The sequence below is a fragment of the Melopsittacus undulatus genome, chromosome 6 (assembly GCF_012275295.1).
Source record: "Melopsittacus undulatus isolate bMelUnd1 chromosome 6, bMelUnd1.mat.Z, whole genome shotgun sequence".
In the NCBI taxonomy this organism is placed as follows: Eukaryota; Metazoa; Chordata; class Aves; order Psittaciformes; family Psittaculidae; genus Melopsittacus; species Melopsittacus undulatus.
The window spans coordinates 19,139,541-19,158,096 of NC_047532.1; the positions used below are offsets into that span (position 1 = coordinate 19,139,541).

General features: G+C 39.5%; 1 protein-coding gene across 1 annotated transcript in view; it reads left to right on the top strand.

Annotated features, from left to right (window-relative positions):
* Positions 1–18,556, top strand: part of TESK2 (testis associated actin remodelling kinase 2) — an 83,835-nt gene that overhangs the window by 1,608 nt on the left and 63,671 nt on the right. The window contains exon 2 of the mRNA XM_034064096.1: positions 6,669–6,972. Within this exon, the coding sequence (XP_033919987.1) occupies positions 6,751–6,972 (222 nt within the window). The 5' untranslated portion in view covers positions 6,669–6,750. The remainder of the gene's footprint in view (positions 1–6,668; positions 6,973–18,556) is intronic.

The following is an 18,556-nucleotide window of genomic DNA, read 5'->3' on the forward strand; positions in this document are numbered from 1 at the left end:
AGAAAGTTGGTCCAGATGTGGTGTTGTGGTGGTATAGGCCTCCCCTAACCTCCTTGTACCCACCGATTCTATACGCTTGCTTCTGCCATTAGAATTCTTTATGTAAATGATTTCACAGATTCATGAAAGAAATGGAGAAGACTGTTGCTCGGTGTCTGCTGCAGAAAGGAATGAAGTCTGTGGTTCACTTGCATCATAGGTTCCCTTTCTATATTCTTCCGGTAGCCGAGAACCATGCATTTGCACAATGGCAAAGCTTTTTGCTGTATCCTTGCAGCATGGTATCTTGCAGCCTGGCACAACAACAAGTGCTCTTCTAGGCAAGCTCTAAAAGGGAAAATGTTCATAGCTTTTCTTCTTTAAACCCCTTTTCCTGCTTACTCCCTCATGTCTTTGCTTGAAGTTGTGTTTTTATCAATAAGTACATCTAATAATTGGCAACTCCATCACCCTGGCTCCATCTGTTGTCTGTTGCCCAGTCCTCTTTTTGACTTAGATAGTAAGCTGCTTTTCATATGGTCCTGTCACTTTTTCTTAAGTTGAGCACATTTCTGGTAGTGGCTAAGCTACTTTTTGATATGCTTATCCATCCCATTGCCTGTGCTGGGAACTGCAATAGCTCTTGCAACCAGGAATGCAGTTGAGATGTACTTTTGAAGGCTGACTTTGAACACAAACTGAGAGTTCCATGTTTCCCCTTGTTACCCAGGGTGTTTCAGATTGATACATAAATACCAGCAGACTTCAGTGTCCCTCCTACCTTAACAACAACAGATTTGGGAAGCCCTGTGCTCACTTAAAAATGTCACAAGTCAAGACTGTGTGTTACTGTTCGGTTTGTGCAGGTGGTACCTGAAGTAAACCTGGTGTTTCACTGTAATGCGAAGCCAGTAGCATGGAGTGGTGTTTCAGCTGTATTTTAAGGGTATGTTACAGAATGTGCTTTAGATATTTGTGGAGATGATACTTTTAGCTGGAAAATACAGGTATTGACTGCCCCATGTGATGGTGTATAAGATTGTGTCCAAGAGAGGTCAGTCAGGTATGAAATGCAGCCTGGTGGCTTCATGTCTCTTACAAGTGTTCTGTTTCTCTTTTCTTGCCTGTGCTGTGCTGGGTTGTCTCACTGGCTGCATCAAAACAACAGAAAGTTGTTTCCCGTCTCTTGTGAAGCCTGTCCTGCTAATAGATCTGTCAGCCCTCAGTCATAAACATGGCAGAGAGGCTGAAGGGGAAATTCCTTGATTATTGCGATGTTACAATGCCTGGTGGTACTGGAAGGCTTTCATTCCCCTTGTTTTTCTCAAGAGCTAAGCAAACGTCAGCCTGCTGACACCTGGAAGGCATAAGCTGCTTCTCAGTGTCTTTACTGAGCTCTGTTTTGTTAGGCAAACATAATATATTTAAATTATCCATTTGAAGCAGCAGCTGTGTATTGTACATGATCTACTTGAGTGATTATTTAACTCTAGTGATGCTCTGTAACTAGGCTGGAGTCTGTCTGTACTGTGGCTTGGAGTGACTAAACCCAGGCCAGGGGAGGAATGGATTTTTGCAAAGTCTTTTGTGGAGGTGTAGTTTTATATTATACCTGGACCCTGGCAACTGTTGGCAATTATGTGGGCATAAGGGTCAAGTGGGTTTCTGTTTGTGGGTTTTTAGTATTTTTCCCCTCTTAGCTCCCCCAGTTATTTGCTTTCTAAATACATGCCAGAATTTATGCCTATGCTTAATGCTAATGTTTTTAAACCTACAACCTTGGCCCTGAATCCTGAGCTCTACAGTAAGTTAATAGCTAGTCTCTTGTACTGGTTTCGAGCTTGGCTACAGTCACAAAATAAATGAACTGTTTGTTTCAGCTTAGCCTCTCCTGAAGGTTTGTTTGCATTATAAAACCACAGTGCAGTTCAGCAGACTTCTGGTTTCTGGAGTGGTGTAGTAGGGTTAATGCAGGTCTTTTCTGTGGAATGTCAGCCCTAGTTGTGGGAAGCTTGTGCTCTGACAGCACTGGCTAGAACTAGGAATTATCTCCTACAGGGAAGATGAAATTAAAGCAAAATGTTACCTAAATGAAAATAGAAAATGTTGGGATTTTCACATTCAAGCACAGTGTCGTAACTGAGGCTATAAACTGCACTTGAGACCTGTCCTGTAAAAGCAGTCAAAAACAACTTCAGCTTCAGGATGAGCTCTGCCAAACACAGTGCAAGGTCTGGTACTTATAGCTACCTTGTCTGTAAATATTTGGTACTGTCTTTCTCCCAAAGTCAAGTTACGGACAAACCAAGGAACTTCCCTCTGTTAGGAAAGGGGATGACAGCAGATGAGAATAAACTTGTGGAATGCCTGGTCCTCGTTACCTGCTTAGTTTGAGTTCTCATGTTTCATTCACGTTTTTTTTTTCTTTTTCCTGCAGGCAAATGACTTCAAAGTCAATTCAGTCTTTGGAAGATTTTGTTCTTTACATTCCCTTATCTCCCTCAGCCCCCAAGTTGTTATTTTGTTGAGTGACACTTGCCAGCATAATTCCTTCATGTTTCTGTAGTGCTGGGTTTTGAAGCTCCATCAGACTGTGAGTTTAAATAGTTAACTCTTGGCAAATTACTTATGTCAAAGCTTTGGCATCTTGTTCTTCAGAAAACCTTTTCAAATTAATACCATGCATCCACCAGATTTATGGCTTTCCAGGCTGAATGCCTAGCGACAGTCTTCTGTCTAAAAATGGTTGTTGTTGTTAAGGCCATCTTTTAGGAAATTGTGAGCTTGACATCTGAGTGCAAATATGCATATATTTATAAAGATACTGGGGACAGAAAACGTCTTCGTAATGAATTGAAATGTTTATTTTGGAAAGATCTTGTTTTATGCCCTGAAGTATAAAGGGATGCTGCTAAAGTTGAGAAGCCTTGTCCCTTTTTATGTCTATGAAATAGAAAATGTTAAGTACTGGCTAATATATGTCACCTGTTAGTTTTACATTGTTAGTGAGGGGTATAACTTGATGTGCTATTGTGGGGTTTCCATCTTCAGATGAAGTCTTATGCATTGGTTTTGAATGCCAGACCTCTACATAGCTGAAGAAATGCTGACAGTATTCGTATTTATCGTACTTTCTATGATTAAAAAGTCAAGGCTTTCTTTTAGTGGAGAAACTGATCTTCAAATAATGCTAACATGGATTGTTTTTTTCTTCAATTTCATTTACCAATAAATGAAAGTGTGGGAGGGTATGAAATATGCTGCAGTTGTGCTTTTCAGTAATGTAATAAATGGATGAGTAGGGCAGGTATGCATTTTAAGAGGTGTATTTCTAAGTTATTTCTGTCTTGGCAGAGTGGGGAGCATTTTTCTTGTATAAAGATGTCAGAAAAATTGTTCTGAAAGCTGAGAATTTATCGGGAGGTGTTTTTTAAAGTGTTCAGTGTCTTTTATTATTATTTTTTTACCTGGCCATTGCACACAGCTGTAGAATTTTGAAACTGAAGAAAACCCATCCAACAACCTCTTAGTTGGTTACAGGATTTGTAAGATGGTCTTGGATTCTGTTCAGGGCACTTTAATTAACCATACAAGGTAGTAAATTAAAGTACCTCAGACTGACTTGAAAGTCGATTAAACCTTGCTTGATTTCATGGAGAATGTGGCCATTAGTTTAATTGGCCAGAATGACAGGAGCCCACTTGGAATGGTGCCCACTTAAATTCTTCCTCTCATTCTGGGTATGCAATCCTGGGCAGAATACTAGACAAATAGAGCTCTATCCTAGTAATTTCCAAGGATTTTTTGTAGCTGTCTGGAAATAAGGCAAACTAGCAGGCAAAAAAATGAAGGAATGGGTTACTTGGGAATCCAGATGGCAAAACCTTTTGGGGTTTATGTTGTGCGAAGTACTTTGAATCTCTTCTTTCATTGTGGGATTTGTGCAGAGTTTTGCAAAGTTCACCATGTGATTTCAATCAAAAGGATGTGTATGTGTGAGGGGGATTTTCTGTTTTGTTTTTGTTAAATAGATTGAGAGACTATGTTGAGAGCTGATCTTTTGTTAATGGTGTCTGGATGCTTAAGAGAGACCTAGGCTTTTCCTCCTATTTAAGATAGCTTACCTAACTTGGTATCTTCCTCTGGTTAAGGCAACAGCAGTCTTCCTTATTTTGTTTTTTGCATATCTCTTGCTTGAACTTAGAGTCCTGATTTACAAGTTGGTTTAGTTTGCTGGGCTGCAGTGTGGATATGTTTCACTGGATTTAGGAGGGGTGTCTACAAGCTCCAGGGGCCACATCATAGGGCATTACTGTGGTACTGGAATGTCAGACTGTGCATTTCTGGGGCAAGTGCTTGCTCCCTTCCTTGGAAAGTGTCTAGCACATGGGGGTACTCTGATGCAGATAAGTTCTAAAAAACTGTTTCTTCAATTACAGCAGTTTTTCTGGTCAGTCTCCAAAGATACTTCCATCTCCTGTTCCAGAAAATGAATTATTAACACCAAGGTTTCCTGTCAGTCCTCCTTCCATAGGCAGTTCTTTCTTTATCTCATTGAAAAGTAACCAAACTATAGTTTGGTCCTTTCAGATCAAAAGGAATTATTTAAGTATGCCTTGGAAATTCCTGGGCATCTTCTCTGCAGCTGAGGAGGTTCTCTGAGCTATTTTTCTCATCTGGGGATATATAACAGGCTTTATCTTCCCATGGTGCTTCTGTACCATTTCCAGACCCTTGAGGCTCATGGGGTAAGAATATGAGGTCAGAAATTGGATCCTCATGATCTGTGTGGCAGTCGTCCACACCATAACGTTAGGCTGTGTAGTACTATCATCTGAAATGTGCAGTAAGCTCATGCATGTGGGAGGCTGCACATAAAAACTCTGTAGGAATACCATGATGTGGGGTTTGAGAGAGATTAAATTTTCTTAATCAGGCCCTGGTAAGGATCTCTTATACCCACTGACTCCTGTTTAGAGAGATAAGTGTTAAGATGTTTGAAATAAACACCCTTGAAAAATATGGAGTCTTTTTAGTAGTGACGGTATGTCTTTTCTTGGAGAGGACAAGCTCAAATTCCATGCAGTTCACCAGAGCTTACTTCTGAAGGCAGGGAAGGACTACGTGTTGTTCTGATGTGTTGGCACAGAACATCTCTGAGAGATACGCAGCATACAACACACGGGCATAGCAGCGCTGTTGTATATTCAGAGGGCAGCTGGTGTGCTTCTGGTTTTGAAATGCTCTTCAAATTTAGTGTATTGTTCAGGTTCTGTACATCTGTGTAAATAGAAGCAGAATCCCCTGCTCCCTGCTTTGTGATTATTTTGTCCACCATTTTTATTCTAGATTTTATGGTTTCCTTTCGCTCCCTCCAGTTTTTCATTCACCCTCAGAGGTAGGGAGGGGAAAGAGAAACCTGTTTTCTTTGTGAGTGCTCACTTTGCTCAGGTTTTATAAGGGGCTCACCAGATTGCTGTAAAAGAACAGCTAAGTGTGGAAAGGATGAATAACCTCCTAAGTATAAAGTGAATAATAATAATAATAGCAATAACAATAATGAAAGTAGGCTACCTGTAGTTTGCCAGTCCAGGCTGAATCTGATGGGCACCAGGGTCATACAGAGTACTTCATCAGCCTCTTAAAATGATAAACAAAAAATTCCCTTAACTGTTGAGGTGGGTTTTTTGTTTGTTTTTGGTTTTGTTTTCCTTTTTCTTCTCTTTTCTCCTACTTGGCAAACGTGGCTTGTTTCCTGTGTATTGAGTTGAACTGAAATGAATATAGCTTTGAAATGGGTGTTTGTGGGGACGATAGTTCTGGTAGTTTCTTGTATTTCAGGTTTGTAATATGATTGTTGATGTTTTTATAAATACGAGGGCTAGATCTTTAGTGGTTATAAACTTTTGTCCCTACCAGTTAAGGAATTAATCTTGGAACACTTATAGGTGGAAGCTTTAAAATCAAAGGTTTTAGTGCTCCAGCTACTGTTATTAATAGTTAACAATTTTCCTTATGTTAACTGAAAGTTGAACTATTTTTTGTATAGTTAGGGATCCCTTGTGCAGTCCCTAGTCACAAAGTCATAGAATAGTTAGGGTTGGAAAGGACCTTAAGATCATCTGCTTCCAGCCCTCCTGCCATGGGCAGGGACACCTCACACTAAACCATGTCACTGAAGACTCCATCCAACCTGGCCTTGAACACTGCCAGGGATGGAGCATTCACAGCTTCCTTGGGCAATCTGTTCCAGCACCTCACCACCCTCACAGTAAAGAACTTTTTCCTTACATCTAACCTGAACTTCCCCTGTTTAAGTTTGAACCCAGTGTGAAATGCTTTCTTGGAATAGCAGTTACTTGGTCATGAGCTGCTACTGAAGTAAATAGAACATTACATTTTGTGGGTTTCCTTCTGCTTAGTTACTTGCTTTAGCAACCAGAACTTAAGTAAAAAAGAAACGGGCAGCGGGGAGGGGGTGAAAGTTGTTTATTACCGGTGAAATTGTGATCTCCAGACCTATTCATCTTGTAATAGGCAGAGCATAGGGTATTTTTGTGAATCTAAATGAAAATTTGATTGTCTGTCTTTACTGATGATGCTTTGTAATTGGTTGTGGTGTTGTGGTTTCTTATCAAACTTATTAGATATGTTTACAATAATGGTGATCTCAATTTCTTGTATTTTAGGATCCAACAAAAGTAGAGGAGACAGCAAATTACCTAAGATGTGAGAAGTCCTCACTTAGCAAAATAAAACCTTGTTTTCAAAATGGACCGAAGTAAGCGGAATTCAATAGCAGGATTTCCACCACGCCTGGAGCGCGCTGAAGACTTGGATGGTGGCACTGGAGGAGAAGGGACTGCATCCCAGATAGGAAGAGTTTGTACCTCTTCATACAGAGCCCTGATAAGTGCCTTTTCCAGACTTACTCGTCTTGATGACTTCACATGTGAGAAAATTGGCTCTGGTTTCTTCTCTGAGGTGTTCAAGGTGTGTGTTTAGTTCTTTCCTCTTCATGTTGCTCAGTGTTTGGTCTGAGAGTACCAGTGAAGTTCTTTTAATGGAAGACAACTGTATTTGCATTAGTGCGGATGAGTGATGAAGACCTTGCAGGCCTCAGCTATTTTCTCTGTCACTCCTCCAGCTGTTTTTTATCATTTGTAATTTATTTGCAGAGTTGTAGGGGCTCTCTGGGAGGAACAGAAAAAGCTGAAAAAATTGATTCATCTTTTGGACTCTGCTATGTATTTTTGCCATCATGTAGTGTATTAAACACCAATGGCTATTGGTTCTCTCCTAGAATAGTATGAATGTTTTTAATTTAGTTAACTTATTAGTCTTGTGGGATTGCACTTATTCCTCTGGTAATCTTTGCCTCCCAACACTAGATACACGTGTTAGGAGATCTACACCAAAACTGAAACAAAAAAATGATTGCACTGAAATTACCATACAGTTAGCTGCTTTTCTCCTTCCTTTGGTACTTGTTATTCCATGCTTCTAACTCAGTCAGAGATTGGTTTGAAGTAAGTGATCTGAATGAGAAAATCTGATGTTGTTAGTGACTTGTTGCTATGAATCTGGGAAGTGGGTAAGATCTCTCTGAAACCATACAGGTAACCCCAGTTTTGTAGTGCTGGTGTTGTTTTGTCAGTTCCTGTAAGCTTTATTGTAGAGGAATAGGACATTGAGTTGACTTTCAGGCACTGCAAAAGTATTTTTTTTCTTGTTCTAGTTCCTGACTTTAAACAAAGTTGCCTTCCAAATCATTTCCATTTTAGTGAAATGCCACAAAACTTTATCTCACAATATATTATGCCCATTCCATGCATTTCATGTGGTCTTTAAGCAGTTAAACAAAAGAAACCTCTTATTCAGCTTTATTGCTGTGAATAGATACGCGAATTAGAAAATGAAAGTTAATTTTATGTTGCTTTAATACTCATTAAAGTAATTTGTATCTCCATATATATATATATATATATATATAATGTTTTTTTTATTTACCTGTTTGGAAAACTTTCTGTAATGCATTTTCTAGCAACTGATATTGTATCTAGACTTTTCTTAATATGAAGTGAACTGATATTTTAAGTTTTGTGTGTGACTGGAACTCATCTTTACAGCTTTTATGGTGAAGCAGCTGTGAAGTGTATAATGGTACAAATAGAATTAGGTAACCTCTAAGTAACTGGGGAGTAACAGACTTTGGTTTGTTTATGTGAATTTTATAATTCATATTTTGGAGGAGTTTTGTCTCGGGTTTCTATCGGTGTTGCAGATTAGATATTGTGTCTTTCCCTATTCTGTAAATTTGGGATTTAACCCTCTTTAATACCTGTATTTTGCAGTGCTTAGGTTATGAATTTATCATAGTGGTATTGACAATCATATGTATGTTGGGACTTAAAAAAGCTTTGTAGTTGAGTAGCTACATACTTTGTGAACAGAGTAGGTGAATTAACTGTAATAACGTACCATGCACTGGTGAGTAGTATCATGGAGAAGAGCTCTGAGAGAAGGTGCTTGCATATCTGGCAGAAAAGTATGGTATTTGTGATTGCTATGAAACAAAAATAGATGAGGGGAAAAGTGGCTAAAAGTACAGGTAAATTTCCCACATTTATAGTGATTGATCTGTTAAGAATATCTTACTTTAAGAGAGAACTTGGTTTTGTCCGGCAGTGGTATACAGTGGTAAAGAACTTTTGGAGAACTTACATTGATTGAGAGGGATCCCTGATGTCCAGTTTACCATCTTGTGCATACATAAGTCTTCCAGCTGTTTAAAAACCGTCCCCTGCTATTCTCTCGTTCAGTCAGCTAAACTAGGCATCAGGTGGTGTCAGTCTCAGTCAGTGGAATTACTCTTAAGAGATGGTGGTAGTCTGAGTATCTAGTGTCTGTTTTCCCAGCAACAGCCACAGACCTCCTGCAGGGAGACAATGAGTGATAAAGCCTTTTCTGTCACATCAGTTTCAAACAAGGTCTGCCTTCAGTTTTGGTGCAAAGGGTCGAGAATGCATTACGACCTTATCTTAGGTGCAGTTCCATACTCGTTTAATCAGGTTTCTGTTCTGCTAGTTTATCAGCCTGACCACCTCTGTCATTAATCCTGTGGTAATGATCAGATTTCATGCAAGAACCTTGATGTGCTTCCAGGAAGGAGAGCCTCATGGTCTGACACAGTTAAAGTTCAGTTTGATCTGCAAATTCCCAGCGAAATGATTGAACTTGGGAAGGAATCCAGAATAGTTTTAGACTTTCTGCGTAAGTAACTCTACAAAAGCAATAAAGGCTTCCCTTTAAATTAACAAAGGTGTCTTAAAAAATCCCTGTGTCACCAGACCTTTTTCAATCATGTATTTGTCTATTGTTTCAGAGTATCATACATTGGGTTTACTCAAGGGATTTAGCAAGAATGCTTGGTCTGTTTTGAGGGTTTGGGATTTCTGTTTTGCTATGTAACAGGCAATTGTTTTCAGTGATTTCTTCCCCTCCATCCTTTCTGTGGAAACTCCTTTTTTAAATGCAGTCTAGTACAGTGGGTAGAAGTTGATTCTTTTAATTTGGGAATAGGGATACATTACAACTTAGATGTGTCTTATATGATCATTAATATATACATCACTGCTGTTGTAATGGTGTTGTAATGGTGGGGGAGATTAACTGTTAAAAGCTCCCCCATCCCCAGTAGCTAGAGAGTTGAATTATGTGTACCAGAGAAGAATAATTTCTGTTTTTCAGGAAATATGCTCTGACAAAACTAAACTACCTAAAGCTAGTGCAGCCTTATAGAGATTATCTTTGGGACAGTCAGAGAACAGATTTGAAGACGGAATTCGGGTCAACAAGGCCACAGTCTTGACCATCTCTAACTGTGCTTTTGACCTTGAAGGAGTCAAGAGATCTATTATTCAGAATCAGTCATCAGGGGAAAGAATTCCGTTTTGTTAAATACTCTCAGCAGTGTGTCAGTATTGTTTGTATCTCAAGCATACACCTGGGAAGGTTGTTCATGCGAACAGTGAGAAAGGTGTGTAATGCCTGAAAAAAAATTGATTAATGAAATAGTTGTTTTATGATGGATGGGCAAAGATGAGCCCATAAATATAAGATGTATGAGGCATAATGCAAAATAGCACTTTTAGAGCTGAAATGCTAAGCAACTGAGCATGGGTGCCTCCAAAGAAAATGTTGAGATGGAAGTCAGCCGTCTCATTCCAGCATTACAGCTTACTGACGGCCCTGAGCCCTAAGCACTTAGTTTATGATCCCCTGTAACTTGAGATCGTTTTTGCAAGATTTCTGGCTACACAGTTTTCCTGGTTTTGCAGCAGATTTTACCTAGTAGTCCCTAGTAGATTGAATAATGCTGCTTTTCTCTTGTGTGTATGTTTGTGTATTGCCCCCTTCAAGAAGTTCAAAATCACTTTGAATTCTAATCCTGTCTCAGAAGTTCTTGTCCCTCCTTTACTCCCTGGTTTGACGTCAGGTAGATTCCTTCTGAGTCCTGCTTGATAATCTCACCAGTTTACCTGTGAACCACTAGTTACTCTTTTGATTATGGAACTACTACACTACAGTAGCTCCTTCTATATCACATTTGTCAGGCTTATTTATGAAGATGTCTTGTAAGATGCATCAAGGCCATCTGAAAAACAAGATACGATGGGCTGATATCACATGGATACCCTTGAGAAGGAAATGGTGGAAATATGTCAGTGTACTCTGTGATGTGCTGACTCCACAAGCTACAAAACTAGCGCTACCAGCTGCAAGGCTCAGTCTGAATACAAAGTGGGGTGGTGGTTGCAAAGATCCACTATCCTCAGGTTATTCACTCTGTACATACCTATGCAGTCAGGCCTGCTGTTTGAATACCCTGGAATGATGGTACTCAGTCAGTTAGTTTTTAGTCTTTATTTTGTGTGGTCAAATTCATGTGCTCTGAATTTCAGAAGTGCTGGCTGATCAGGGAATGTGGCCTGTCTAAATACATACCCTGTGCCTGGGGCTAGGATCCTGTTTCTCGTATTTATTTCACGTCTTCAAGGTGCCTTAAAGATAAGCAGCATCATGCTGTCTAATGTGAAATGAGAAACAGGGCTGATGTGGAGTGGTGCTTAGGGGCAGAGTGAAGAGCACACATATAATTCTTATTAAATACTTCGGATAAAATTGGTAGTTCTGTACCTCTGACATACACTATCTACTGTAATTTATGGTTTGTATAATGTATGACACTGTGTCTCTCAGGCACATTGTCATGCTGGTGGGCTTGATCTCTGAAACATCTGGCTTGTAGATCTGACAGGTAATGCTGATCTGCCTTTCCTAAAGTGACTCATGGAGAGCTTTTTTTTTCCTGTGCTTTTTGACTTTATTACCATTTTGCTCGATTAACAGCTGCCTCTGTGCTTGTCTGTAATTTTGCAGACCTTGAGGAGTGCAGTGCAGAAATGTTTGATGTCACCTTTTTCTTTTGGCCTCTGACCTAGGTTTGCCAGAAGTTGCTAACTAGAATAAACACTGCAGAATAAGAACTGTACAAGAGTGAGGGACTAACTCATAGGATTTCAGACCCAAAACTGTGACAATAGACAGGTCGCTTGACTGCCCCCCTCCCCCCTCAAAATTATCTGTCTTTGTTGGCATGAATATGTGTTTTCATGTTATACTTTGCCCCTTATGTCTCATGGGTAAACTATTTGTTTAAAAATAAAGGTATTATGGACTTCTTGAACAGTTAAGGCTTGGGAGAGTTGTTGAGTCATCTGCACAGACACTGGCACATATTCAAAGGTCATTATATTTTACTAGTAACTAGTTTGTCTACTAATTTTGTCTACAGCATGCATTGCCACCATGTACAACACAAATATACCTTTCACCCACCCTGTAACAACAGGTTTTAATTCAGTTCTGAAGACCTCAAAGATAGTGTCATGGATTCCTGTGCTCGGTGTGTGATCTCACTGTTGTACATTTGTACTTAACCTGAAGGACCTGCTGGTCTGCTTAGTTGTTCCTGGATTGTTTTGGCTGGGGCAGCATCTTTTTAATGCCTCTTTCCTCCTTATAAAACTTGATGTACATTGTCAAGTTAGGTTTTGACCCTTTTGGTGTGTTAAATAGTCCCAATTTCTATCTCTTTCTTGTCCCACCCCTCCTCTGAGAATACCCTTGCAATATATGTTTAAGTCTTCCCAATATCATCTCCAACATCATTCTATTTTTAAAGTGGACATCCTAACTTAGAATACCCTAGTTTTCTTCTTACAATGACGTGTAAAAACTCTCCTTTTGCTTTGTGTCACATTCCGACACATACCACTTGTTATCATTGCACATTAGTACCTTATGTTTAATGGGTGTGGATCTCCCTGTAGCCTTCAGTCCTTATTTATAACGATGTTTTTAACTTGGCTATGTTAATTTTTGCTCAAATGGACCTAAGATACAAAGTGGCCTTCACTACTTAGTGAAATAACATGGAGAAGGTAATGCTATAAACTTAGAAGTTTCTAATTTTTTTGAGTGGCAACTTTCATCAGTGAGCTGGAAGTGGATGCAGAATATTGAATAACAGGAGCCCTTAGTTCCTCTGCTACAACTGTATCTTGAGCTATCATTAGCCTGTCTTTAATTTACTTATAGTGGGTTGTGGCATGAAGTCTGATGTCTTATAGATGTCTGGGTTCATGTATGTATATAACTATTATAAAACATCTACACAATTAAATATATAATTTAAAATTAATGTAAAGCTAGGAAGGGATGTTATAAAAACTACTCCAGTATCCTTAGCTGAGCCAGGCTCAAGTATGTGCGATTTCTTCTTGGAGGCTATTTTCAGCCTGTCTTTTAAACTTCCATTATAGGAGATTCTACAGCCTCCTTTGGTGTATTCAGACCCTATTTTATTATTTTTTAAATTATCCTTTTATAGCTAGAACTTCCCAGTTTGAGATGTTTCTACAGCTGGTTCTGTCTATTTGCTTATTGACTCTGCTCTAGCAACTCATTACTGACAGCGGGTTCAGTTTTCCTGTGGCATTTAGAGATGTATCATGTCAACAGAGGCCTTCTTCCCTCCTTCCACACATTCACAGATAGTTTACTCTTGGAAGAAGATATTTGAGTAGTTTTTTAAGTGAGCTTGCAGAGAAAGGAATGCTCGTTCAGATTAAAAGGAGAGGATGACTGCAAAAAGAACACGGAAAAGGTGCAGAAAAAGGGGTAAGAGAATCTGAATTCAAGGCAAGGAAGCTGTATCCCCTGCTCAGCAAAATCCCCCTGGAGAAGGTGTTGGAAACCAGTGGATTAGAGTTTGCAGACAGTGAGTTTGACAGGACTGGAATCTTTATTAACTTGGCTTTCGACAAATAAGCAGGCACTGTGTTATTTGACCTGTTGATGTGTTTTAAATCTAAATACAAGTCTGTGCATTATCACTAGTCTTTGCAGGATGGCCAAGAATAAAACTGGTACAGAGCTTCCTCATGCAGGACAAGACTCCAGCACACATCCAGGACTCTGCAAGCAAGTTCTCATTTCCTCAGTGTCCACCTGTTTGCTGCATAAATGGGATGTCAGTCTTCAGAACTGTCAAACCAATGTTTTCCCTCCCTGAATTCTTTCAAGGAAGAATGGATTTAATGTCAGCATAAATCTAGGAGATCCTGAGCATTCCAACTAGAGACAAGCTTTTCTTAATCCTAATACACCCTTTTAATTATTACTTCAGAACTCTCAACATGAACTTTTTCCTGTTTTCAGTGTTTGTTTCTTTGTTAATACGAAATTGAGAGATGAATTTGTCTCAGTACAACTCTGGCTTTAGCTTTTGAATAGCTTCATTACTTTGTCACCAGACTGTAGGCCAACATTACATTCTTCAAGGTGACAGTAGTATCTCCATAAAATCACTTAATTGGGCAGAATGCTTGTGTGTTTAAGTAGAGGAAAATAGGAAGACTAATTGTGTTTAGGTGTTTTTCTCTGATAGCTGTTGTATCTGAGATTTAGTGTTGCTGGAACCATAGCTTGGTTCCAGTGTGTGTGTGATTTATCATGTCTCCAGACTTACAATGCAGTAACAAGAGTTTTTCTCTTGCCATTAATGTACTGGAGATAATTGTGCTTATTTCCTCGAAACTAAATGTTGCCCATTAGGCATAATTGCTTTCTGCAAGCTTTGCTTCTGTTAAGCTTTGCCATTTTTCTTACTGTTTAGGCCTTCCCACTACATTGTACATATTTGTGTTTTTCTTTGTATTTGACTCCACAAATTTATAAAGCATAAGGTTGGAAAAGGCTTCATGTTATCTTGCTTTTTATTCTTTTGTCCCAGTGCAGAGGTGTTCTTCATGGACATCTCCTTAACTTACTCTTTAAAGCTGATAGTAGAGACTGCTGCAATAGAAGATACTAACTCCCAGATATCTCAGAAGAGTCAGTTTTCTTGAGCAAGAGGGGAGTGGTTGCACCATAAACCACACTGGACTGAAAAATCTTGAGCAGTAGATTAGGCTGCTCTCACTTCCTGTGAAGATGACGTGCATGAACAGTCCCTCCATCTGGTTGAGCTGGGAGGGCAGAAGCAAAGAGCTCTTGGCAGAGGGATGGTAAAAATCTACCAAGGAAGTGAGAGAGCATCTGGAAGATTTGCTTTTCAGCATCTATATATGCTTCAGTCATACCTTCTCTGTTTGGAATGATTGTCACTTTGTCTTGAGGAATGAAATAGTAACACGATTCAGAAATTTGAAGTACAACAAAAATATCTTCTGCATAACTCATAAGGAAGTATTTCTGGTATTCAGGTTAAAAATATTCTGAAAGCAGCACTCAAGTAGAAGTCATCTGATAATGTGAAAATTCACAGGAAACCTCAAATCTATCTCATGCTTTGTCTTCACTGTTTCACTTTCAGAGTTCTGTCATTTTCTAATGTGTGTAGTGTAAGGTTTGCTTTAGGAAAGGATCCTTCTTGATTGCCTCAGGAATAGGCAGCCTGATCAGGGGCCTGAACAAAAGTTGGTGTTCCTCAAACACTTTGCAAAACATTAGAGATGAGATCGCACAGTATCCTTGATACATGTGGGACTATTTGATAGGCTTAAAAAGTGTTACCCTATGAAGTATTTGTAGGAGATTATCTAGATGTATGTATTAAATACTCTTTCAACATTAGATATTTAACTTTTCTAATGCTGGAGAACTGTAACACTTGGTGTGAACATGTAGAAAAATAAACAGTAAAAGTTAGTTTAATTAGAAAAGTGATTCAGTGAATGACTTCAGTCTTAATGTGTTTGTGTGTACAAAATGATGTAATTGCAGTGCAGAAGTAGGTTAACAATGAGAAAACAGTTGTTTGAAGGGACCCTTCAGTGTAATGAATAAAAGGCAAAATAAGGCCCAGTGGCAGAACCTGTAATAAGAATTGTGCAGAACTTACCTTCTCTCTCTCCTGTTGATTCATCGGGGATATTTGTAGCCATCCTGGCTTTTTAGAATGTCCTCAATTAAGCTTGCCAGGATATTGAGAAGCTACCAATAGTTTAATGCCACCAATTTTGGAAACTAATGGTGTCTAGACAGTTGGATTTTTTAACTTTTAATTCTTTTTTTTTTTTTTACACTGAAGTGCTTAAGTTTTCTCTTTGAGATTGATATTACTACATCAGGCAAAATGAGATATTTCAGGCTCTGCTTATGACATCCAGTGGCAGAAGTCCTTATAGGTTGGAAAATGAGCAGGGAATGCGTAAGTGGATTATTCTATATATTGATTCTGTAGCTCTAGTATTTGGCCTCGTAGTTGTGGGGCATACACCTTGTGAGTGAGAAATGACACCCATTTGAGCAGTGCCTGTCCTACCTCACCCAGGTGTGGTGTGTTCCTCTTTCTCTTGCAGTGGAATAGAGCATGGCAGTTGTTACCGCCCTCCCTGTGCAATAATGATGCCTGTTAGAAATTCAGACAGCAAATCTTGTCCACATGTGCCTTTTGGTCTTATTTGTTATTTCAGTAGGGTTCAGTTTTAAGCTGATAGTCTTCTCCTTTTGACTAGTGGAGGAAACTCTTTCACCTCACAGAAGGAAGATATTTGAAGCTTTATGTCTCTTATGTGAAATTTTGGTTTTGAAACATGCTGCTAATTGTTTATTTGGGAAAACAGTCACTCTGTGCTTTATATGAACTGGCCAAGAAGGCTATAATAACTTAGAAATTTCATTTCAAGCTCTTGAGTTATATCAGCCTGATGCTTCTAATTAGTCTCTCTACTCTGATACTTGTCAGGGGTAGAAAGAAGCACCATTCTGGAACTGAGATGAGGCATAAATCCTGAGGATGCTGGTGCAGATCAAAGTTAGAAGTGTTGCAAGTTTGATTTGTCTCACACTGATGTGTGAAGTATCAGCCTTTTGGAACTCTTCTACCAGCTTGCTAAGATGATTTGTAGGGTAACCACTAAACCAGACAGTTGTCTTCCCCTTGCTAATGACTTTTTGGTTATTGAGGTGTCAAGTCACTGTCATCCTACTCCTTGTTACTTAATTAGTGAATGCTTTTCTGGGACATAGGCTGTGGGGGGAAGTAGTAATAAATAGGCCTTACTTCAACAATCATTAAAATAGAAATTAAAAACCTCATCTGCATTGTTATTCTTTGTGGATTGCACAACCAGGGCAAAATCCTTCATCCCCACTTGGGTGGGCATCATTAAAATTCAGAATTGGCTGTCTGACTTGCAGGACACTGTTAGTCTTACCTTTAGCAGAATTGAGAAGGCTTTGAAATACAAGGCAGCTCACAGGGGTTATCCAAAATCAGTCCTGATTTTTGTTTTACTTAGTTTCTGGCTAGAATTTTTAAGATGTGCGTGTTATAATCCCCTTATAACATCAGCTGAGGAAACACTGGGAGGGCCTCAAAAGCTGTCACCAGGTAGCAGATCTAATGAAAGCCTTTTGCAGTGGTGCTGAAAAATTCTAAGAAAATTTTCAAAATCCTATTTCTGTAATCCTTTTCCTCCAGTCCTACTTGGCATCACTACAGCTACAGGCTTAAAACTGTACTGAGTGAAGCATATTAAAATATGGGACAGTTTTGCTTGCACTTCATTTCTTGTCTATGCTTTGGTCATCCAGCTTCTCTGCTGAAGAAGGAAGTCTTTGGAAAACATGGCAGAACTGTCATTATACTCTGGAAGTGAAGGTTGTTTTTTTTCTTTAGTAAAAAGCCAGAATAAAAATCACTGAAATACACTCGATGCTAACAGAATACTCAAAAATGACTGTAAATTGATGTAAAGTTGTCCATTTTGAAATGTATTTATTATCTCTTTGGGAACTTGACCTCTTTAACTCTTGTTGAACAGCTGATACGTTGAGTGTCTGAGGCAAGTCTTTGTCCTCACAAGTAGAGAGAATGCTCACAAATTCTGTCAGCAGTAGGAAATCACTCTGATACTGTAACAAGTGGGGCCTTGCAATAGGAGATAACCCAGGGCTGGATTTTATGTTCACAGCAGTGACCACTGTAGTTTCGGAGTCCTTTGGGCCTTTCGTTTTCTTCAGGAGGAAAAGTGCCAGTCTGAGCATCATGGGGCTGTTTCCCAGGGGCAAAGAGAGTGGCCAGATTCACTTGGCACAGAAATGTTTGGGTGGTTTTTCTCTTGTTTTCCATAATAGTTTCTCAAGCACAGTTAAACGATCTGTTTAGTTTTCTGTTCTGGATGGAGATGTGCTGGGTTGGCAGCTCTGGGATTTTCTGTGTTTTGCCAGCTGGCAAACATGCACATTTGTGTAAGCTCATTCATAGCTGATACTGAGAGACAGGTGCTGATTTACTGTTCTTCAAATAACTGTGCTGGCATATGTCCAGTATTAACGTGACTGTGCCTAGAGAATAAGAATGCATCACTTAGCATCATTGTGACAGAACTCTCTGAACACTTATTTACTGATATTGGGAGGGGAAGTTAAATGTATTTCAGTGATGGATTTCATTACCTGTGTTTGGAGAATGTGAGTGTGATGGTAATACACATGTATGCATTGCTGACTAATATGAAATCTCAAAGTGAAAATTGCAAATCATTATTGATGGCAGTAACAGGAAAGGGATGTTGTTAGCAGTCTCAGATTTATAAGGCATGCCTCATCATAGCCCCTTAATAACCATTGGTCATGATTAGCAAAAGGAGCTCCAACACCTGTATGATAGGGCTTCTGTTAGTCTTAATTGCTCTAGCTGTTGGGAATTCTGTAATGCAAGTCATCCAAAACATCCTGCTCCCAGTAGCTACTGCAGTCATATCCAAGTTGTAGGGACTCCCTTCTCCTGTTCACGTGAGCTTCTTGTGGCTGGGAGTCACTACAGCTGCTGACCCATGATCTTGCTGTGCATGTGGCTTTGAGCTGGGCGGCAGCAGCAGCAGGCACTGCCCTGCATGGGTGAGGCCCTCTGCTTGATGGCTATGTTGAATTAGGAGCTGGGGAGAGAACAGAGCTATGACACATCCTCTGGAGTAGTCGATACTGAGGCGGCATTGCTTTT